The 20,513-nt window shown below is 40.4% G+C and overlaps 1 protein-coding gene across 1 annotated transcript in view; it reads right to left on the bottom strand.

The window, feature by feature from the left end:
• The window catches only part of pde10a (phosphodiesterase 10A), a 437,158-nt gene that overhangs the window by 62,527 nt on the left and 354,118 nt on the right, over positions 1-20,513 (bottom strand). Inside the window, exons 16-17 of the mRNA XM_048600979.1 lie at positions 10,753-10,836; positions 10,110-10,260 (exon numbers count right to left, since the gene is read on the bottom strand). Coding sequence (XP_048456936.1) covers positions 10,110-10,260; positions 10,753-10,836 — 235 coding nt within the window. The remainder of the gene's footprint in view (positions 1-10,109; positions 10,261-10,752; positions 10,837-20,513) is intronic.

Raw genomic sequence — 20,513 nt, 5'->3', positions numbered from 1 at the left:
ACCTCTTGGTAATCCAAATATGTATGTTGTCCACATCTTACTTCATTTGGACATGGACTGCTTCAGTACCTGCGGAATTGGCAAAAGGGTGCTCATCATTGTGCAATCATCAATGAATATCCCCACTTTTGACCTTGTGATGGAGGAAAAGTTATGAATGAAGCAGCTGAAGATAGTTGGGCCAAGGGCACTACCCTGTGGAACTCCTGCAGAGATGACTGATCTTCAACATTCACAACTGTCTCCATGTGCCAGGTCTAACTAACAGAGAGCTTTTCCCCCACGTCCCAATAACTGCAGTTTAGCTAGGGCTCCTCAATGCTACATTTGATCAAATACTGCCTTGACGTCAAGAGCAGTCAATCTTGGATCACGTCTGGAGTTTAGTTCTTTTGTTTATGCTTGGACCAAGGTCAGAACCAAGTGGATAAAAACTGAAAGAACTGAGGATGCTGTAAATCTGGAACAAAAACAAAAACAAAAGTTGCTGGAAAAGCTCTGCAGGTCTGGCAGCATCTGTGAAGGAAAAAACAGAGTTAACCTTTTGGGTTCTGAGGAAGGGTCACCGGTCCCGAAACATTAACTCTGTTTCTTCCTTCACAGATGCTGCCAGACCTGCTGAGCTTTTCCAGAACCAAGCGGTCCTGGTGGAACAGAAACTGAGTGCCAGTGAGCAGGTTATTCCTTTGCAAGTGCTTCTTGATAGAACTATCAACAAACCCATCCATAACTTTGTTGATGATTGACAATAGACTGGTAGGGCAGTAATAATTGATGTCCATATATTGTTCTTTAAAACTAATACCTTTTCATCCCCAGGTTTTATGTTCATTTTACTTGCACATTCCCATATGACCATTATCCTACATCTATATATTTGTGAGAGATATCATAGCTAACTGCCAGACCTGCTACTTTTGGGAACATTGATATGGATATAAGATCATAAATAGTAGGAGCAGACATAGGCCATGTGGCCCATCAAGTCTGCTCTGCCATTCAATGAGATCTTGGCTGATCTGATAATCATCATCTTCACTGCTGCCAGCCTTGAATGTACTTCATGACCCAGCCCCCTGTAATAAAGAAATGGGCAGATCAACTACCCACTGGGACAGGAAATTCCTCTGCACCTCTGTCTGAAATGGCCAACCCCTTATTCTGAGACTATGGTCTCTGCTCCTAGACTTTTCCATAAGGGGAAACAACCTCTCCACATCTACCTCATCAAGTCCCTTAAGAATCTTGTATATTTCAATAATATCTCCTCTTGTTCTTCTAAAGTCCAAACAGTTACAGGCCCAACTTGCTCAATCTCTCTTCATAAGACAGTCCCTGCATACCCCAGGATCAGCCTAGTGAATCGTACAGTCATAGAGGTCTCTAACACAAAAAAGGGCCCTTCGGCCTTCGAGTTTGCACCAGTCAAAAACCACCCAATTATTTGAATACCATTTTCCAGCACTCAGCCCATAGCCTTGTATGATTTGGCATTGCAAGTGCACATCTAAGGACTCCTTAAATGTTATGAGGGTTTTTGCCTCTATCACCCATACAGACAGTGAGTTCCAGATACCCACCATTTCTAGGTGAAAAAATATTCTCCTCCTCACATCCCCTCTAAACCTCCTGTCCCTCATTTTAAAATCTCTCTGGTCATTGATCCCTCTACCAAGAGGAAAGGTTCCTTCCTTTCTACCCTATGTATGCGTCTCATAATTTTATACTTCCCAATCATGCTCCCCATTCACTCTCCTCTGCTCCAGTGAAAACAATCCTACTCTATCCAATCTATCTTCGAAAGTAAAACTCTCCAGCCCAGGAAACATCCTGGTGAATTTTGTATGCACCATCTCTGGTGCTACCACATCCCCCCTATAATGCAGACTCCTGAACTGCACACAATACTCCAGTTATGGCCTAACAACGGTCTTGTACAGTTCTTGCAAAACCTCCTTGCTCTTAAACTCTGTGCCTTGGCTAATCAAGACAAGGATCCCATATGTCTTCTTAACCACATTATTGACCTGATTGGCTATCTTAAGGAAGTGGTGGACATGAACACTGAGGTCCCTGGTGCTGATCTGATCCTTGGTGCTTCCCAGGATCCTACCATTTGTCAGGCATCTCCTTGACCTTTTTTTGAGCTGCCCTTGTGCTTTACCTCACTTTTCCAGACTGAATTCCATTTGCCACTGATCAGCCAATATATATCCTTGTGTAATCTAAAGCTATTCTTCTCACTATTTACAAGCCCACCAATATTTGTATTTACACAAACAACAAATAGAAAGGGGCTCGACACTCATCTGTACCAAACTGCACTAGATGCAGACTTCCAGTCACAAAAACATTATCACCTTTTGCTTTCTGCCACTCATCTAAATCGTCCAATTTCCTTGGATTCCATGGGCTGTTACATTTGCTATTGGTCTCCCAAGCCAGACCTTACCTTCTCTTTACTGCCTCCAATGCCAGTATATCTTTCTTTGATGAGGGGAGCAAAACTGCTCATAGTATTCCAGCTGTGATTCTGACTAGTGCCAGGATTTCCCTACATTTATACTCCAATCCCTTTGAAACAAAGGGTGACATCCATTTGCATTCCCCTGAACCTTTATACTAGTTTTTTGTGATTTATGCACAAGGACCTCAAATCTCTCGGCGCTCTAACTTTCTGCACTCCTTCTTCAGGTAAATAATATTCAACTCCTCTATTCTTCCTGCCAATGTGCATAACCTCATATTTTTCCACATTATATTCCATCCACCAAGTTTTTGCCCTCTCACTTAACCTCTTTATATCCTTCTATAGACTTTTTGAGCCACCCTCATGTACTCCACTAGTTGTAGGCTGCTATCATAAAAATGCCCTCTTATTCCAAATTCCTGAGTTCTAATAGTTAGCCAATCCTCTGTCCATGCTAATATACTATTTCAACACCATGGACTCTTATTTTATTAAGTAGCCTGACATGTCTTCAGTCTCAAGCTTTACTTTAATACTATTTTGAAATTACTGGGTAGTCATGATTTCCCTCACATGCTTAACATTTCTTTCTTTAACTTCATTGATTGGAATGAGTGAGTTCATAACAGTTCTTTTTCTCTTCTAAATGCTACATATATCTGATTAATTTTCTTTCTTTAAGTTTGAATTGATTAGCTTCAGGGATAAATTCATAAACAGTTTCATAGTCTGCAGATTATTCTTCTGACAAACCAGTGTTCACATTCACAATGACACCTGTTCAAACACCCTGCAACATTAAAGGTCCAAACATCTTTGGCCACTTCCTCTTCCCAGCTACCTGTTAAAATTACATGAAATATCTTGCTCTCTTTTTTTGTAAATTTAGGCATTAACTGTAGACTTCTTGTTAAATTATATCCCTCAGAATCAGAATCATCTTCTGAGCTACTACTTCTTTATTCTCCTTTACTTTAATCATGCGTCTTGCTTCTAGTCGTGTTACTTAGGTCCACTCTCTCTTTGAAGATCTAACTTTTTAAATCCAATTCTTTTAATTTCTCTATCTCATTTTCTAATTTAAGCTTTCTTATTTTCAAGTTCTCTTTTTCTATCTCTCTCCCTTTTCCATTGCTGTTTCCATCCTTTTCTCTTCTCATCTTTCTCATTTCTTTCCCTCCTGTAAACCAAGTTTTTTCATGTCTAGTTGAATCTTAGCTTATTCTAGAAGTGACACATCAATTTCAGATTTCCCTCCTTAAGACCAAATGGTCAGCAATTACTTTTAAGCATCGCATTCTATGAGATCCTGCTGTTATTTCTGCCAATTTGTGTGTTGACATACTGTGTTAGTAAAAGATTTCAAATAATTCATTGTTCTATCTTCAACTTCGAAAAGTCTAAGCAACATTCCAATCCATTTTAACATTCCAATCTGTGTAATATGGTTCACCACAACACTACTGTTTATGTCCAGTAGCTCTATATACACATTTTGTTAAAAATGTATTATTCTCTCAACTTCAATCCATTACTGTTCTTCTAGGATATTCAATTTGTTATGATCCCAGCTGATGATAATACTAGAAAAGTCAATTCCCAGAATGAAACCTGGCTAGATCATGTTTTCTTTTTGCAGTTGATGGTTGGTCATTGAACTATTCACAGGAGGTTGCTAAGATATATTTTTTTAAAACAATAACAGCATTTGTTTATTACATGGAAGGAAAAAAACCTGTGTATTTACTCAAGTAATTTTGAAAAGAATTAACATATGTCACAAATACAAAAGTTCAACTTTCTCTCAACAATATCCTTCTCAGATATTCAGTCCTGGAGAAATATCACTCCTGTCTTACCTCTTTCATTTATTACTTGATTGACTCTTGGTAATTTTTTTTCTTGGGCTACTGAAACAGTTTTAAAACTTCTTTTCTGTTATGATGGCCTAAACCTCATTTCAGTGCTGAAACCTTCTATACAAACTCACGGTTTGGAGACTTCACAAACTAAATAAAAAACTTCTGCCATGGTGAAACAGTTCTAACAACTCAAACTTGATTTGACTGCTAGGGTGAGACTATTCTTCCATTAGCCCAAAACTGAAACCTGATGAGTCTAAATTGAACACAAATTGAATTACTAGTGGCATCTAATCATTTGTTTTTCTGTTTGTCACAAACTGTGCAGTATGAACACTTCATTAATTAACACTAGTGATATTTGGCTGGGCACTTACTGTTTTTGTTTGGAAATTATGTATTTTGGTCACTTTTCCAAATGACTTCCTGATGTCTTAAATAAAACTTACCATCACAGAACAGAAACCAGAAAACATCTGCCTCTACTTTAAAAGTCTAAATACCTAAGTGGTAATACTATATTTTTTACATCTTAATCCTACAGCGCAGCAAATGCAACAGAAGCGTGTTAAAAAGAAAATGAAGTGGAGAACTCTTCTTAGTTACTGGTTATGGGAGTTAAAACTACAAATGCAAAAGGAATAATAAATGTGGAATGTGTGGAATGACACAAAAACAGTGTAAATATACAGCAGTTCATTAAAGGCCTGCTTCTTATGGAAACTGAGACTGTCAAATCTCACTCCGGTAGTGCAGTTGTTGTTCCTGGACTCATCACGAATTTAAAAATCTTAAAGTACGTGAAGTGTCTAATTTACCTAAACCATGGACAGATCCATGCCAAAAGGAAACAGGGACCAAGTTTCCGTACTCAACAGGAAGCATTATTTATTAGAAATAAATAGACTGTAGCCACATATAAACAACTATGAACTGCTGACATACAGCTGTACTAGTTAAAAATTAACCCCCTTCTAAAGCCCTCTGCACACACTTACAGACAGACAAAAAAACATTGACATTATGATTGGAGGGAAAAAAAAAGCTGGGAAAGCAGTTCAATGGCCACAATCCACAGGGTTTTTTGAGGTGATCCCCTTGCTTGCTTGGATTTTGTTCTTTAACCTTTCTGCTGGTTCTTTTCACTTTTTTGTGGGAGACAGGCGATTGGTACATGAACTGCGAAGTCTCTTAGTTACTGGTTAAAGGCCACAGCCTACAGCAACTGGTGAGGGAAAATAAACTGTCTCTCTTTAGCCTTTAAGTACTTTACTGAAGACATACATCCACCCCTTCCAGCAGTCTGTAGGCTTCTGCCATTACCATGCTTATCCAAAAGCTGCTCAGCCAGTCAGGAGCCAGATAGTTGTTGTTAGGCTTGATTATCATCTTCATAAACCAATCAGCAACATGTGGCTGGCAGAATCACACTTCCCTGTTGCCAGACCATCTCTAACCAATTTCCCTAGACTGCATGAACAAAGCAGCAGTATAAACATAACTTACAATGAGTTTCAGTAACTTTATTTTTAAAAGTGCAGCAATTCTTTCCACAAATCTTTGTTGTAAAACAGTCCATTTTTTCAATTCAATCCACAATCAAAAATACAGAAAAATAAAGTGAAATGGTCTTTACAAGTCAGAAGTGACAGTAGCAGGTTGAGGTAAACATCAAAATAATGGGCATGAAACACCAAGTTGTGAGTTGATATCCTATGTTTTGTAAACCTAAGAGAGGGATTGAGTGGTTGAGTAGTAATGAAGGACTGGTCTTAAGGTGTTCAACAGCACCATGAAGTTGCTATAAATTGGCAGAACATTTTTGTAGGTCTTGTAACTTGAGTTTGGGTGGAAGGAGAGAAGTCGCCAGTTTGCAAAAGTACTGTGGTGGCGGTCCTGCTTATTTGTAGCACACATGATGTGATTCTGAGAATTAGTACTGTTTGAACTGTTCATCTTCAGGGATTAGTCCTAATGGTCCAGATTTTCTGATCTTTGGATGGTTAGAGACTAAGACTTAATCTGAAAGATGCATGCACTCACCACATGGCTACTTTCAAAAAGCAATTAACTAACATCTGGAACCGTTCAAAAAACTCTCCAACTCTGACTGATTCAGAAGGTTCAGTGAGTGCTGACTTGCATGAACATCTGAAAAATCAGCAAAAGACGACCATTTGGCCCCAGATATCTGCTCGGTCATTCAATAAGATCATGGCTGATCTGTTTCAGTTTCAAAATCCACGCTCACATCATGATAAACCTTGATTCCCATGTCTAACAAGAACATGTCCACCTGATTTAAAAATATTTAATAACTCCCATTTACTACCTCTAAGGAACAGAATAAGGAGATCATACAACCATGGCTTACTCACATTAATAGACAGCCAGGAAATGACAAGTGCAATTAGGAACTGCTTAAATTACTGGTTAAGTACAAAGCTGACCTTCCAAACACGCATAGTGCCCCCACATACCTCAATTCCAACTGCTGCCCATGGATATCGAATGACCCTACTCTCTGCATCTGCAGACATCCACACAGTCAATCTCAACATCTGAACCCCTCACCTCCTGAAATGGACATCCACCTCCCCAGCCACCACCCGACCCATCACCTATCACCCTAACCCTGAACACCTTCCTACAACCACCTGTCTGTCACCTCAACCTCGAACCAGCCATCTGCCACTTGTATCCCCTCCCACACACCTGCCACTATATCCCTCACCCACCTGATACACTACTCTCTTATCTACCCACCTGCCATCCATCTCTATCAGCAGAACCCCTGGCATCCTACTGTCTCACATACTTAGTCTCTCACTCCCTCATGCACCTCTGACTCTACTTTCTTATTTATCCATCTCCCTCACTTATTTACTTAATGCATTTAATTTCTCCAGACAATTAGGAACCATTAAACTTTACTTCCCAGAATATGACAGTTGTTGTGAGAAAGAGGGGCGATGATCTACTCAATGCAGCTGCTTTGTTTACTGGACTGTTTCTGTTGTCATGGATCCTGCATTGGAAGTAAAGCCAGAAAATTCTTGGAAAAGTAAGTGATTGGAAATAGGATTCTGATCCAGAGTGGAAGATTTGGGCCAATAAGTTGGTGTACGGTATTGGTATTTATGGATCTGAGGGGTACTAATGGGATGAACCTGGAATTTGGAACAACTTGACAAGAAACGCTGGACTGTGTGAGATTTAGGAGAGAATCTAGGGCATTTTTGTTGTTGGCTAATCTGGAAATTTTTTGACTAGCTTTGCAAAATGGATGTGGATGCAGGAAATCTGAAATAAAAACAGAAAACACTGGAAATATTCATCAGATCAGACAGCAACTGTGCAGAAAGAGATTAACAGTTGAGGGGCAAATATTTTTCATCAGAACCAGTTTCTCTCTCCACACTTACCATCAGACCTGCTGAGCATTTCCAGCATTTTCCATCTATAGTTTTTAATGTTGACTTAGAATCTTGCTCATTAGTATTGTGACCCTGTAACATATGAACTATAGCCTCCAGTAATGCAGAATCTGGGAGGTCTCCATAACATAACATTCAGCCACAATCTCTCCTGACTGCTGCCAGACATAAGGGGGAAGAACAAGTTTTAACTTAACTTTTCAAAAAAAAAAATTGAAAGAACTGTGGATGCTGTAAATCAGGAACAAAAACAGAAGTTGTTGGAAAAGCTCAGCAGTTCTGGTAGCATCTGCGAAGAAAAATCAGAGTTAATGTTTCAGGTCTGGTGACTCTTCCTCAGAATCAGTTCTGAGGGGTCACTGGATCCGAAACATTAACTCTGATTTTTTTTCCACAGATGTTGCCAAACCTGCTGAGCTTTTCTAGCAACTTCTATTTTTAACCTAACTTGCCTGTCAGGAAACAGATGTGATGGGATGGAACAGAACAGTGATTTTACATTCTGATATTATTCTCTATAAGTTTAAATGGCAACTAAAACTCAGTAGAGGCATTAAAATCACTGTTGAACTCGTTCCTGTTAGTTTCCTTGAATAAAAGAAAACCACTGCAGATGTTGAAAATCTGAAATTAACACAGAGCATGCTGGAGAAGGTCAGCAAGTCTGGCAGTTCTGAAAAAGAGTCAAAACGGACTGAGACCGTGAACTCTGTTTCTCTCTGTATAGATACTGCCAGACCTGCTGAAGTTTTCCAGCATTCCCTGCACCTATTCCTGATTGACTTGACCTGCCAAAAGGTCTCCCAAAAGAATCGCCCAGAAAGCCAAATTCCAAACTGCTGCTGCCCATGCTGTCAAATCCCCTTCCTGCAACATTGCCATATGCTGTAATCATGCCTGCATTGTTTTCAAAGCCTCTCACATCTTCTATAAACATAGTCTCCATCCTCCTTACTTGTAAAAAATTACCTCAAATGTGTTAGACATTGACTATCATATTTGTGTTAAGAGATGAAACATAAATGTGCAAACTTGAGCATCCCCTCTCAGCACTCCCCTCAAGACCACTTATCTTACAGCTTTCATAAGATATCAGAGACACTCAATTTGCCTCTAAGAGTGTAATGAAAATGGAACCTAACATATTCAGCCAAGTGACATCAGTGACCTTAAGCTACTTGTTTGAAATTTTGACTTTTAATTCATCCTAATAACATTTTGTGGCAAACAAAATTTCACGCAGAGACAGAAGTTACTTCACATTCAAAGACAAAAGGAGGATTTTCAAATCAATGCTATTGTAAAACTGGAAACAACACACACTACTGACAGAAATTGAAATAAAACCTGGTTAAGAGGAATGGAAAACAACATAATTGACCAAATTCAATTTACTTAATCTAAGGAACGGTTTGCAAACTTTATCCTGAGATAGTTTACATGAAACTCCTTGATTACCTAATCTTACAAATTCCATTAAAAACCGAAAGAACTGTGAATGCTGTAAATCAGAAACAAAAATAAATTTGCTGGAAAAGCCCAGCAGGTCTGGCAGCATCTGTGAAGGAAAAAACAGAGTTCACATTTTGGGTCCGGTGACCCAAGTTCTGACCCAACTCAGCTTCCAGCAATTTTCTGGCCAGTCTTCTCACTAGCTTAGCACGTCATCCTCCATTGTCTAGCATCCACAGGCTCACTGCATTTCTTAGCTACATTTCCTCAAACTTTTCAGTTTTTCCTCCAACTTTGGCTGTTTTTGGCACCTTTTCTTTCACTCTGACTGAAACTGCACTTATTGCATGACATTCTGGATGGTTCTATCCTTCTCTCATACAAGACTCCCAACGCTAGGCAACAGGTTTTATTTCTTTTCTCTCCTTTTTTTTCTCATGCACCAAACTGTTAACCTTAAGCTCTACTCTAATGTAAACCCTTAGTATAATTGCATGGATCAATTATCTTGAGGTATCTCTTCACCACTGACAAAACAATTATAAACTGAAACTAAACCATGTTTTCCTTTCTCAACACACAATAAAGTATAAATCAAACTTAAAATTATACACAGTTCTTCCACTTTAAAACCCACATTTCCAAACAATAATGTACCATGAACTGTCTTCACACATACAATTGGGATATTAATAGAAGAGTAATGGATTCATAATTCACGTAGATATTTCCTACTCATCCAAAATATTCTACTTCATGGAGATTTTTTTTAAGCACAGGGTGTTATTTTGCTGGGACTGTAATTTGCCTTTAAAATTCATACATGTGAATAAATGCCCTTGATGGCTGCATGCCCAGGGCAATTGCACAAACATTTCATTCACCTACCTCTAGTTGTGAGAATGTCCCGTGAACCTTTTGCAGGATATTATACATGCAATGTGCCACATTGATTGCATGCTTCCAGTTGTGGTAGGGCACACGGCGGTAGTTTTTCTTTACTGACATAGTGAAGCGACACAGTTTCTCCATATCAAAGCTAGACAGATAAGAAGGCAGAAGCAGAAAGACAGCAACTAAATAAAGATCAGAATTGTCAATGATCCAAAATACCAAAGAGTTAACATTATCCTTTTGTAATTTGTCAGGATTCTAAATTATATGTCACCTCTAATGGGTTATATTGAAGAATTAATTTTCTATGAAACCTAAGGCAACTTTCACAGGGGAAATTCTGATAGCTCACCGACGAGAAACTTCATAGACACCTAAGGATGCTACCCACTGTGGTGGCATGGAAGTGGATAACTGGGGCTTAATAATATAACATAATGAGACAAGTACAACACAACTTTAGCAACTGCCATACCGGTGAATTAAACTGAAGACACCTACCCAGAGCTTCCACCAAAAATTATACAATTTTAAGACAAAATTATTACCACCAAAATGGAATACAGATTTCATCTCCATTGTGACTTGTCAAGATACTCTGTCCTAATTAAAAAAGTGATCTTTTTACTTTCTGTACCTGTTTTTTCCACAGCTGCTGTAAATCATATAAACAAAAATTGTTGGCCAGAGATCCTCATACGGGGTGATATCAAAGCGGAACCTGAGATGAAATTATATAAAATGGAATATCAATGCAATATATTGGTATTTCCTTAATAATCAACAATATTTATAAATATAATGCGAATAAGTGAATCAGGAGGGGAAAGCTATGCAGCACCTTCAGTCTGCTTCATCATTCAGTAAGGTCATGACAGTTCTGAATGTAACCTTAAATCCATGTTTCTGTCCATCCTGATATCATAGAGAAAAAAAAATAGATGCGGGAGTAGGCCTTTTAGCCCTTTTGAGCCTGCACCACCATTCAATATGATCATGGTCGATCATGCAATTTCAGCATCCCACTCCCACTTTCTCCCCATACCCCTTGATTCCTGTAGCTGCAAGGGCCACGTTCAGGTCTCTCTTCAATCCCTTGATTAATAAGACTGAATCTATCTCTGCTTTAAAAATATTCAAATGCTTCAACCACTGTTCAGGGAGAAAATTTCAGACTCATAACACCCAGACCTCTCTGCAATCTCTCACTATTTAGATAATATACTTGATTTTTATTCTTCCTGCCAAAATGGGCAACTTCACATTTTCCAACACTATGATCCCTTTGCCACATATTTGTCAATTCACTTGACCCATCTTGTGCCCCCTTTGTAATTTACTCTCTTATCTACCTTTGTGCCGTTAGAATATTTAGCAAACATACCTGCCACCCTTTCATTGAAGTCATTTATATAAATTATAAATTGTTGAGGCCCCAGCATCGATTCCTGTGGCGCACCATTCATTACATTTTGTCAACCTAAAAAAGACCCATTTACATATACTTCCTGCTTCTTCTAAGCAAGCCAATCTTTTATTCATGCCAATATACACCAACCCCCTAAACCATAAGCTTTTGTTTTTTGCAATAACCTTAAATGTGGCACCTTATCAAACGCCTCTGAAAAGCTAGTACAGTATGATTACCTTCAAATTATCTGGGTTCCCTGCCATAACTTCTTTCATAATAGCTTCTAACAGTTTCATGATGACAGATGTTAAGGTAAGTGGCCTGTCATTTCCTGCTTTCCATCCCTCTTCCTTTTTGAATAAGAGTTATATTTGTAGTATTCTAATCTGATGGGACCGTTCCCAAATTAAAGAATTTTTTAAAAATGACAATTAAAATCCAGTGCATCAACTATCTCACTAGCCACTTCTTTTAGACTCTAGGGCACTTGTAAGCCTGCTGCTCCAACAATCTTTCAGTACAACTTCTCTGCTGATTACGATTTTAGTACTGTAAAACAACAATGATAATTCACTATTTTTCCTGATTCTCTGTACGACTCATCCCAAATGTTCTAGCCCACTGAGACATCAACATGGTTATTAAAAATATGGTAGGAAATAATAACAACAGTAATTATACTCTGACAGAAAGTAGGCTTGGGGCTTTAGACAAGCAGTGCGAATTGGATAAAAGGACAAATAAAAAGAAGCAAAGTAGGCCCTTGTCCTTTGAGCTGGCTCCAATGTTCAATACAATCATGGCTGATCTTCTGCTTCAAATTTTACCATTCCCTTAATTTCCCCAGCATTCAAAATTCTATCAGTCTCTGTCTTGAATATATTCAATGTCTGAGAACCCAAAACAATTTGAGGTAGAGAATTCTAGAGATTCATGATAAGAAATATTTCATCTTAATTCTAAATGACTGATCCCCTGTTTTAAGATAGTGATCTGTAACTCTAGTCTGTCCAGCAAGGGACAGACTGTTCCTGCATCAACCAATCAAGTCCTTTATGAATTTTATATGGTTCAGTGGAATCAACCCTCATTCTTTTAAATTACAAGGAATTTTGGCTCAATCTACACAATTGCTCCTTTTAGGATAATCTCCTTATTCTAGAAATCAGTCTAGTCAACTTTCTTACACTCCTTCAAAGGCCATTATTTCCTTCCCTTAGTTAGCATACTCAAACTGCACACAGTACTCCAGGTGTGGTCTCACCAAGGTTTCAAGCATTTAGTACGATTTCTTCACTTTTATGCTCTGACCTCTTTGAAATAAAGACCATCATACCATTTGGTGATAGCAAGAACCGCAGATGCTGGAGTCAGAGTTAACACAGTGTGGAGCTGGAGGAACACAGGAGGTCAGGCAGCATCAGAAGAGCAGGAGAGTCAACGTTTCAGGTCGGGACCCTTCATCAGGACTGAGGAAGGGTCCGGACCCACAACGTCGGCTCTCCTGCTCCCATCATACCATTTGTTTTCCTAATTACTTGCTGTACCTGCATATTAACCTTTTGTGATTCATGCATAAAGACACCACATTCACTCTGAATTCCAACATTTCCTAATTACTTGTAATTTTAAAATAAATCTGTTTCATCATTTTTCTTTCCATAGTTGTAATTTCACACTCCTTCACATCATATTCTAATTGCCAAGTGCTTGCCCACTAAAACCTATTTACACGCCTTTACAGCCTCTTTGTGTCCTCACTATACTTCCCAATCCGAGTCTGTTGTTAGCAAACATGGATTCATTACAATTGGTCTCTTCACTTAAATTGATCTGAGCAAGGGCCAGCAGTGGGGTATCAAGGGTCTTCATTTGCTCTTGCAAGGGTCACTGCTGCAAGAACCTCCCAGCGATGGTGCTTTTCTACGTGAATCTGAAGATGCAGATGTTCAAGTCTAGAGTGTTCTCAGTTATTTAAGTCAATCTGGCATGAATTGATATCTCAATTCCACAAATGCTTCTAAAATAGTTTTTGGCTACCCAAATGATCTACTGGCATCATCAAGCTCACCCCGCAGTATAAAAATCAAAAGAACTGTGGATGCTGTAAACCGGAAACAAAAACAGAAATTGCTGGAAAAGCTCAGCAGTCTGGCAGCATCTGTGAAGAGAAATCAGAGTTAATGTTTCGGGGTGAGTGACCCTTCCTCAGAACTGACTCTCTGAGATTTTCTTGGGGGCTGTTTTTATTGTTTTTCAGGGCTAATTTTGTGTTTTCAGGGGCTGCTTTCTCATTTTCACCACCTCTCTAGGTCCAAATGCTCCCAGGTATGACTGTCTCATTATTTCAGGACATCAGGCCCTACTACAGAGCAGGATTCCTCCAGCCCAGCGTAGCAGTCGGGAGTGTATCAGAAGCAGTGGGAGGGAAGCAAAGTTATTAGCAAACTCAATGAGGGCACATGGGTGGCATGGGTGAAATTTCACCATAAATTATCTTACACTTTTGTGAAAGTATATATTGACTTGCATACTTAAAATGTCTGCTCCAGCATCTTTATTACCATTGGGAGATAGCAAGAACTACAGATGCTGGAGTCAGAGACAATACAGTATGGAGCTGGAGGAACACAGCAGGCCAGGCAGCATCAGAGGAGCAGGAAAGTTGACGTTTCAGGTCGAGACCCTTCTTCAGAAACAGGGATGGCGAAGGGAGCTGGGAAATAGAGAGAGAGGAAGGGTGAGGCTGGGGAAGGTAGGTGGGATGGTGATAGATAAGTGCAGGTAGGGAGTGTTGGGGAGTGGTCAGTGGGATGGGTAGAGCAGATAGGTGGGAGAGCAGAAGGACAGGTTGTGTCAGATTTTAACACCCAGTCCCATCCCCTGGGTGACACGACCATCCTGGGTCTCCTCCAGTGTCACGATGACACCACACGCAAACTGGAGGAACAGCACCTCCTATTCCACCTCAGGAGCCCACAGACCGATGCTGAATTCCATGTTTAGGCCAGTTTTAATATCTCCCCACTCCTGGCCTCATCCTATCCCTCTCATCCCTGCCTCCTTGACCTGACACAACCTGTCCATCTTCTCTCCCACCTGTCTGCCCCACCCATCCCACTGACCATTCCCCACCACTCCCTACCTGCACTCACCTATCAGCATCCCACCTACCTTCCCCAGCCCTACCCCTCCTCTCTCTATTTCCCAGCTCCCTTCCCCCTCCCCATTTCTGAAGAAGGGTCCCAACCTGATAAGTCAACTTTCCTGCCCCTCTGATGCTGCCTGGCCTGCTGTGTTCCTCCAGCTCCATACTTGTTTATTTCCATTAGACCTGGTTAAGTTACACCCATGTGGAAGATGAGCTGCCTTTCAGATATCGCAAGGCTGAAAGAAGTTGTAGTGGCCAAGCAATGCTTATCTTTCACAAGCCACTGACTCCTTGACTGCAGATAGCACCAGACGTCTAAGATCTTTGAACTGTGATGTTGATGACTGTAGTCAAGGTGTTGTATGTAATATGGACAACACTAAAGTTAAATGCGAACTGCAAGGTTTATGCTAGGGCCTGGGTGCTAGGACACAAGTTTTTCATACTGACATCTACGTTGTGAATGAGAGCATGGAATCAGCGATAACTCTCATTTCTGGAGAGAAAAGTACATTCAATCCATTAACTTCTCAACACAGCGTACCATCATTCAAGGCTGAGAAGAGTACAATGGGCAATTCACATGTCCACTCTCCCTTTCGTTATTGTGGTCTGACAAGAGAAGCTGCACTAACACAGCCTCTCTCAGGTTAAACACAGAATGGTCAAGAATTTCAGGGCAATTTAGCAGACTACACAAACTATGAAATGTTTGATGGAAGGAGATGTCTCAGGATGCCACTCAACCTGCTGCCTTTCACACCAGGCTTCACTGTACAACACTTGGATGATGTATGATGATTGAAGCCTTAAGAGTTTTCTAACCTTAGAGCCACCTGATACTAATTCACTGAATCACTGACTGCACTTTTCCCCTAATGGCCAGTAGGGCCTGTAAAGCGTAGAAACTTGAAATAGGATTGATTGAAGATACTAAGTCTACATTTCATGTGGACAAGGAGACATTTTTATTCAGCAATAGCAAAAGTTAACAACTGTAAAAATCACCAGCTCCATGTGTATTTTACATTAAGCAATGATTGTTCACCATATAAACAACAGAAAGTTACAAAACAAAAGGAAAGACAAGCTTCCAAGAAAGCAAATTTTAATTCAGCTCTCTTGGCTTCTCGTACACAACGAAGCACTGATCTCTCGTACTATCTTAGATGTTCTTCCCAGTCTACGTCCTTATTCTCATTGTCATTCTCAGAAAATTGCTGTTCCTCCCCTAATTCCTCTGCATCTGAGGTATACCCACTTTGTCAGCTCCAGTTGTGAAGGTCACAGCATGCCACAATAATGCAAAAAATCTTTTCTGGTCTAATCTACAAGGCTCTGCAGGATTCAAAACTTAAACTTAAGGAGTCCATGCTAAATTGCCAGTAGTGTTGAGGGATGTGCAGGATGGATGGATTGGCCATGGGAAGGGCAGGGTTGTGGGGTAGTGTAGAGCAGTGAGTTTAGGATGCTCTTCGAAGAGTCTGTGCGAACCTGATGGGCCGAATGGCCTGTTTCCATACTGTAGGGATTGTGTGAACTAATAAAATATTAAAATTATAAAATATACAATATTAAAATAATATTCTAAGAATGTCAAAGAAGTTCTGCTGCATAGATGAAGTTTTTTGGTCGTCGCTAAAAATCTCCAGCATTTCTAAAGTAAGAGAGATTGTGAGTCTTAATATTTCTTGGGCAAAGGACTGGTATCTTTGAGTACCTGACTGATTCATAAGTTTATTGTTTGACTCAGCCCATTTGTCTCTAGCACCAGTGACAAATCTGAAGAAAGCAAGCTTCGTTCCACTTGTTAAATATAAACATCTTAACGAATAAATTATCAATTTATCAGCTTTTTCGGTCCAGGCTTTCTCTATGGAATTGTCTTTGTTTTCAAAGCAGATCGTTACATCGACACTGACAGTTTTCCTTTCTTAAATATTAAATCAAGTTTCCACAATTTTCTTTCTGTCTCTCAATTGGGGTTCTATCCAGCCATATTTGCCCACATTCAAGTGTAGTTTCTCCAATACCTTATTATGTCGCTTGATTTTGGTGTTCTTAACAAAGGGACATAAAGCAGAAACATGGGATAACGTCTTGAATGGGACTTTACATCGACAGCACTCTTTATTTAAATAGGGTCTTCCATATGTCAAAGTTGTCTTAATGGGAAAGAGGCTACATTGTAGTAGTAGACTGTTAATTAATTTAGATGATTTGATGTTATAAGATGCCAGATTCACGAATTTCATATTTTACTGTTTTTAAAATATCGAATGCCAAGCCCCTGACTTTGGAGGTTAATCCATTTTGATAGTTCCAATTCCCTCCGGGTCTTAATTAATATTCCTCATACCTGTTAGTTCCAGCTTCTTCCCATTGCCTGTTCTGTGGCTAGATTGGATCTTCTATTCTTCAAAAGTCTCAATCTCTTGAAGAATCCTTAATCTGGACAACATTCTGATAGTTTTAATATTGTTCTCTTTGTAAATAATAAAAGGAAGCTTCGATAACCTTATCTGTAGAGGATTCAAGGGCTTTGCGTTTCTTAATTACAGCCACCGGGATCTGTACCTCTAATGTGAGGATCCCTAGACCTCCATCTCTATATTTAGCATATAAAATACCATTGGTTGTATAATGCAGCAGATGTAAAATTTCCTAAACAAAACCTCATATAATACAGTCCAATTCCTGTAAGATGTTCTGCAACACTTCTGTTAAAACCAGATGATAATACAGCCTTGGTAATCAAACCACATTTTTTCCCATATGACTATTACATTATTCTGAATAACGGTTTCTAGAAATTTTCCCATCACTGAAGTTAAACTTAGTGGCCTCAAATTACTGGGATTATGCTTAAAACCGTTTTTTGAAGATGGGCATAAAGTCTGTAATTCTTAAAATTCTCTGGCACCTCCCCTGAATCTAGGGAATGCCGAAAACTTGTGGCAGCGTCCCTGCAATTTCCACTTTCACTTCCTTCTATATTCTTGGATATATTTCATCCGGCCCCAGTGCTTTTGAAGTATTGACAGTCTATCCAATACCACCTCCCCATTAATTTTGAATCTTTTTAGTTACAGAGTTCCTTCCTCTGTCACCATGGTCTGAGTAGCATTGATCTTTGCAAAGAAAAATGTAAAATATTCATTTAACACCTCAGCCATGCCACTTGTTTTGAAGTGTAAATCCCATTTTTGTCCCTAATGGGGCCTATTCTTCCTGAACCACTCTGACGAAGGACTGAAGCTCTGAAAGCTTGTGTTTTCACATAAACCTGTTGGACTGTAACCTGGTGTTATGTGATTTCTGTCCTTTACCACCCTTTCTCTCTTGATATGCTATTGAAGACTTTGGGATTCCCCTTTATGTTGGCCTCCAGTCTTTTCTCACAATCCTACTTTGTTTCTCAGATATGCCTCTCCACCTCCCTTCTGAACTTTCTGGATTCCTCTTGGTGCTCAATGATATTTTTTACCTGACACTGGCTGTAAGCATACTTTTTCTCTTTTTATTTTAACCTATCTCCCCTTTCAGTCAGGAAACCCTTGAATTGTTTGTCCTCCAGTTCCTTTTTGAAACAATGTATCTTTTCTGCACCCACACCATCTCCCCTTTGAAGCCCATTTATTAGTTTTTTTTATTCTTCATTCACAGGATGACAGCGTCACTGGCTAGGCAGCATTTATTGCCCATCCCTAATTGCCCAGAGGACAGTTAACAGTCAACCACATTGCTGTGGGTCTGGAGTCACATGTAGGCCAGACCAAGTAAGGAGTTTTTAAAAATTCATTTGTGGGACGTGGGCATCGCTGGCTAGCCAGCATTTAATGCCCATCCCTAATTGCCCTCGAGAAGGTGGTGGTGAACTGCCTCCTTGAACTGCTGCAGTCCACCTGCTGCGGGTTGACCCACAATGCTATTAGGGAGGGACTTCCAGGATTTGGACCCGGCAACAGTGAAGGAACGACGATATATCTCCAAGTCAGGATGATGAGTGGCTTGGAGGGGAACTTGTAAGTGGTGGTGTTCCCATATATCTGCTGCCTTTGTTCTTCCAGATGGAAGTGGTCGTGAGTTTGGAAGGTGCTGTCTTAGGATCTTGCAGATAGTACACACTGCTGCTACTGAGTAGCAGTGGTGGTGGAGGGAGTGGATGCTTGTGGATGTAGTGCCAATCAAGTGGACTGCTTTGTCCTGAATGGTATCAATCTTCTTGAGTCTTGCTGGGGCTGCACTCATCCAGGCAAGTGGGGAGTATTCCATCACACTCCTGACTCGTGCCTTTTAAATGGTGGACAGGCTTTGAGGAGTCAGGAGGTGAGTTACACACCACAGTATTCCCAGCCTCTGACCAGCTCTTGTAGCCACTATGTTTGTGGTGAGTCCAGTTGTGTTTCTGGTCAATGATAACCCCCAGGATGTTGATATTGGGAGATTCAGTGTTGATAACACAACTGAATGCCAAGGATGGTGGTTAGATTGTTTCTTATCCATGTTGGTCATAGCCTGGCATTTGTGTGATGCGAAATATTACTCGCCACTTGTCACCCCAAGCCTGGATATTGCCCAGATCTTATTGCATTTGAACATGGACTGCTTCAGTATGAGGAGTTGGGAATGGTGCTGAACATGGTGCAATCGTCAGCAAACCTCCCCACTTCTGACCTTAAGACGGAGGGAGGGTCATTGGTGAAGCAACTGAAGACGGTTGGGCCAAGGATACTACCCTGAGGAACCCTTGCAGAGAAAGTCCTGGAGCTGAGATGATTAAACTCCAACAACTACAACCATCTTCTTACGTTGTCAGGTATGACTCCAAACACCGGAGAGTTTGCCCCTGATACCCATTGATTCCAGTTTTGCTAGGGCTCCTTGATGCCGCACCCAGTTGAACACAGACTTAGTGTCGAGGGCTGTCACTTTCACCTCTGGAATTCAACTCTTTTGTCTATGAATCAAGGCTATCATGAGGTCAGGAGCTGAGTGGCCCTGACAGAGCCCAAACTGGGCATCACTGAGCAGGTTATTGCTGAGCAGATGCTGCTTGATAGCACGGTTGATGACACCTTCCATCACTTTACTGATGATTGAAAGTAGACTGATGGGTCGGTAATTGGCTGGGTTGGATTTGTCCTGCTTTTTGTGTACAGGACATACCTGTGCAATTTTCTACATTGTCGGGTAGATACTGTGCTAGAACAGCTTGGCTAGGGGAGTGGCAAGTTCTGGAGCACAAGTCTTCAGTATTATTGCCAGAATGTTGTCAGGGCCTGTAGCCTTTGCAGTATCCAGCGTCTCCAGCTGTTTATTGCAGACAGTGTCTCCAACTGTTCACGTGGAGTGAATCGAATTGGCTGAAGACCAGTATCTGTAATGCTGGGGACCACTGGTGGAAGCTGAGATGGATCATCCACTCGGCATTTGTGGCTGAAGATTGCTGCCAAGGATGGCAGTTTCCTTCCCTAAAGGGCATTAGGGAACCTGATGCGTTCAATCAACTATGGATTCATGGTATTGATTAGACTTGCAATTCCAGATTTTTTTTTAAACCAAATTCAAATTCCACTGTCTGTCATAGCAGGATTTGAATCCGGATCTCCGGATTAACAATCTATTGATAATAACACAAGGCCATCACCTTTCTAGGCCCGAAATGTCAGCCTTCCTGCTCCTCTGATGCTGCTTGGCCTGCTGTGTTCATCCAGCTCTACACCTTGTTACCTCCCCATAACTACAGTTTTTCCCCACCAGCCTCTAGTTCCAGTCTGAGATAACAAGGTGTAGAGCTGGATGAACTCAGCAGGCCAAGCAGCATCAGAGGAGC

This window comes from Rhincodon typus, chromosome 9 (genome assembly GCF_021869965.1).
Source record: "Rhincodon typus isolate 14 chromosome 9, sRhiTyp1.1, whole genome shotgun sequence".
In the NCBI taxonomy this organism is placed as follows: domain Eukaryota; kingdom Metazoa; phylum Chordata; class Chondrichthyes; order Orectolobiformes; family Rhincodontidae; genus Rhincodon; species Rhincodon typus.
Note: the sequence above shows the minus strand (reverse complement) of the source record. Positions and strands in the feature narration are given on the sequence as shown.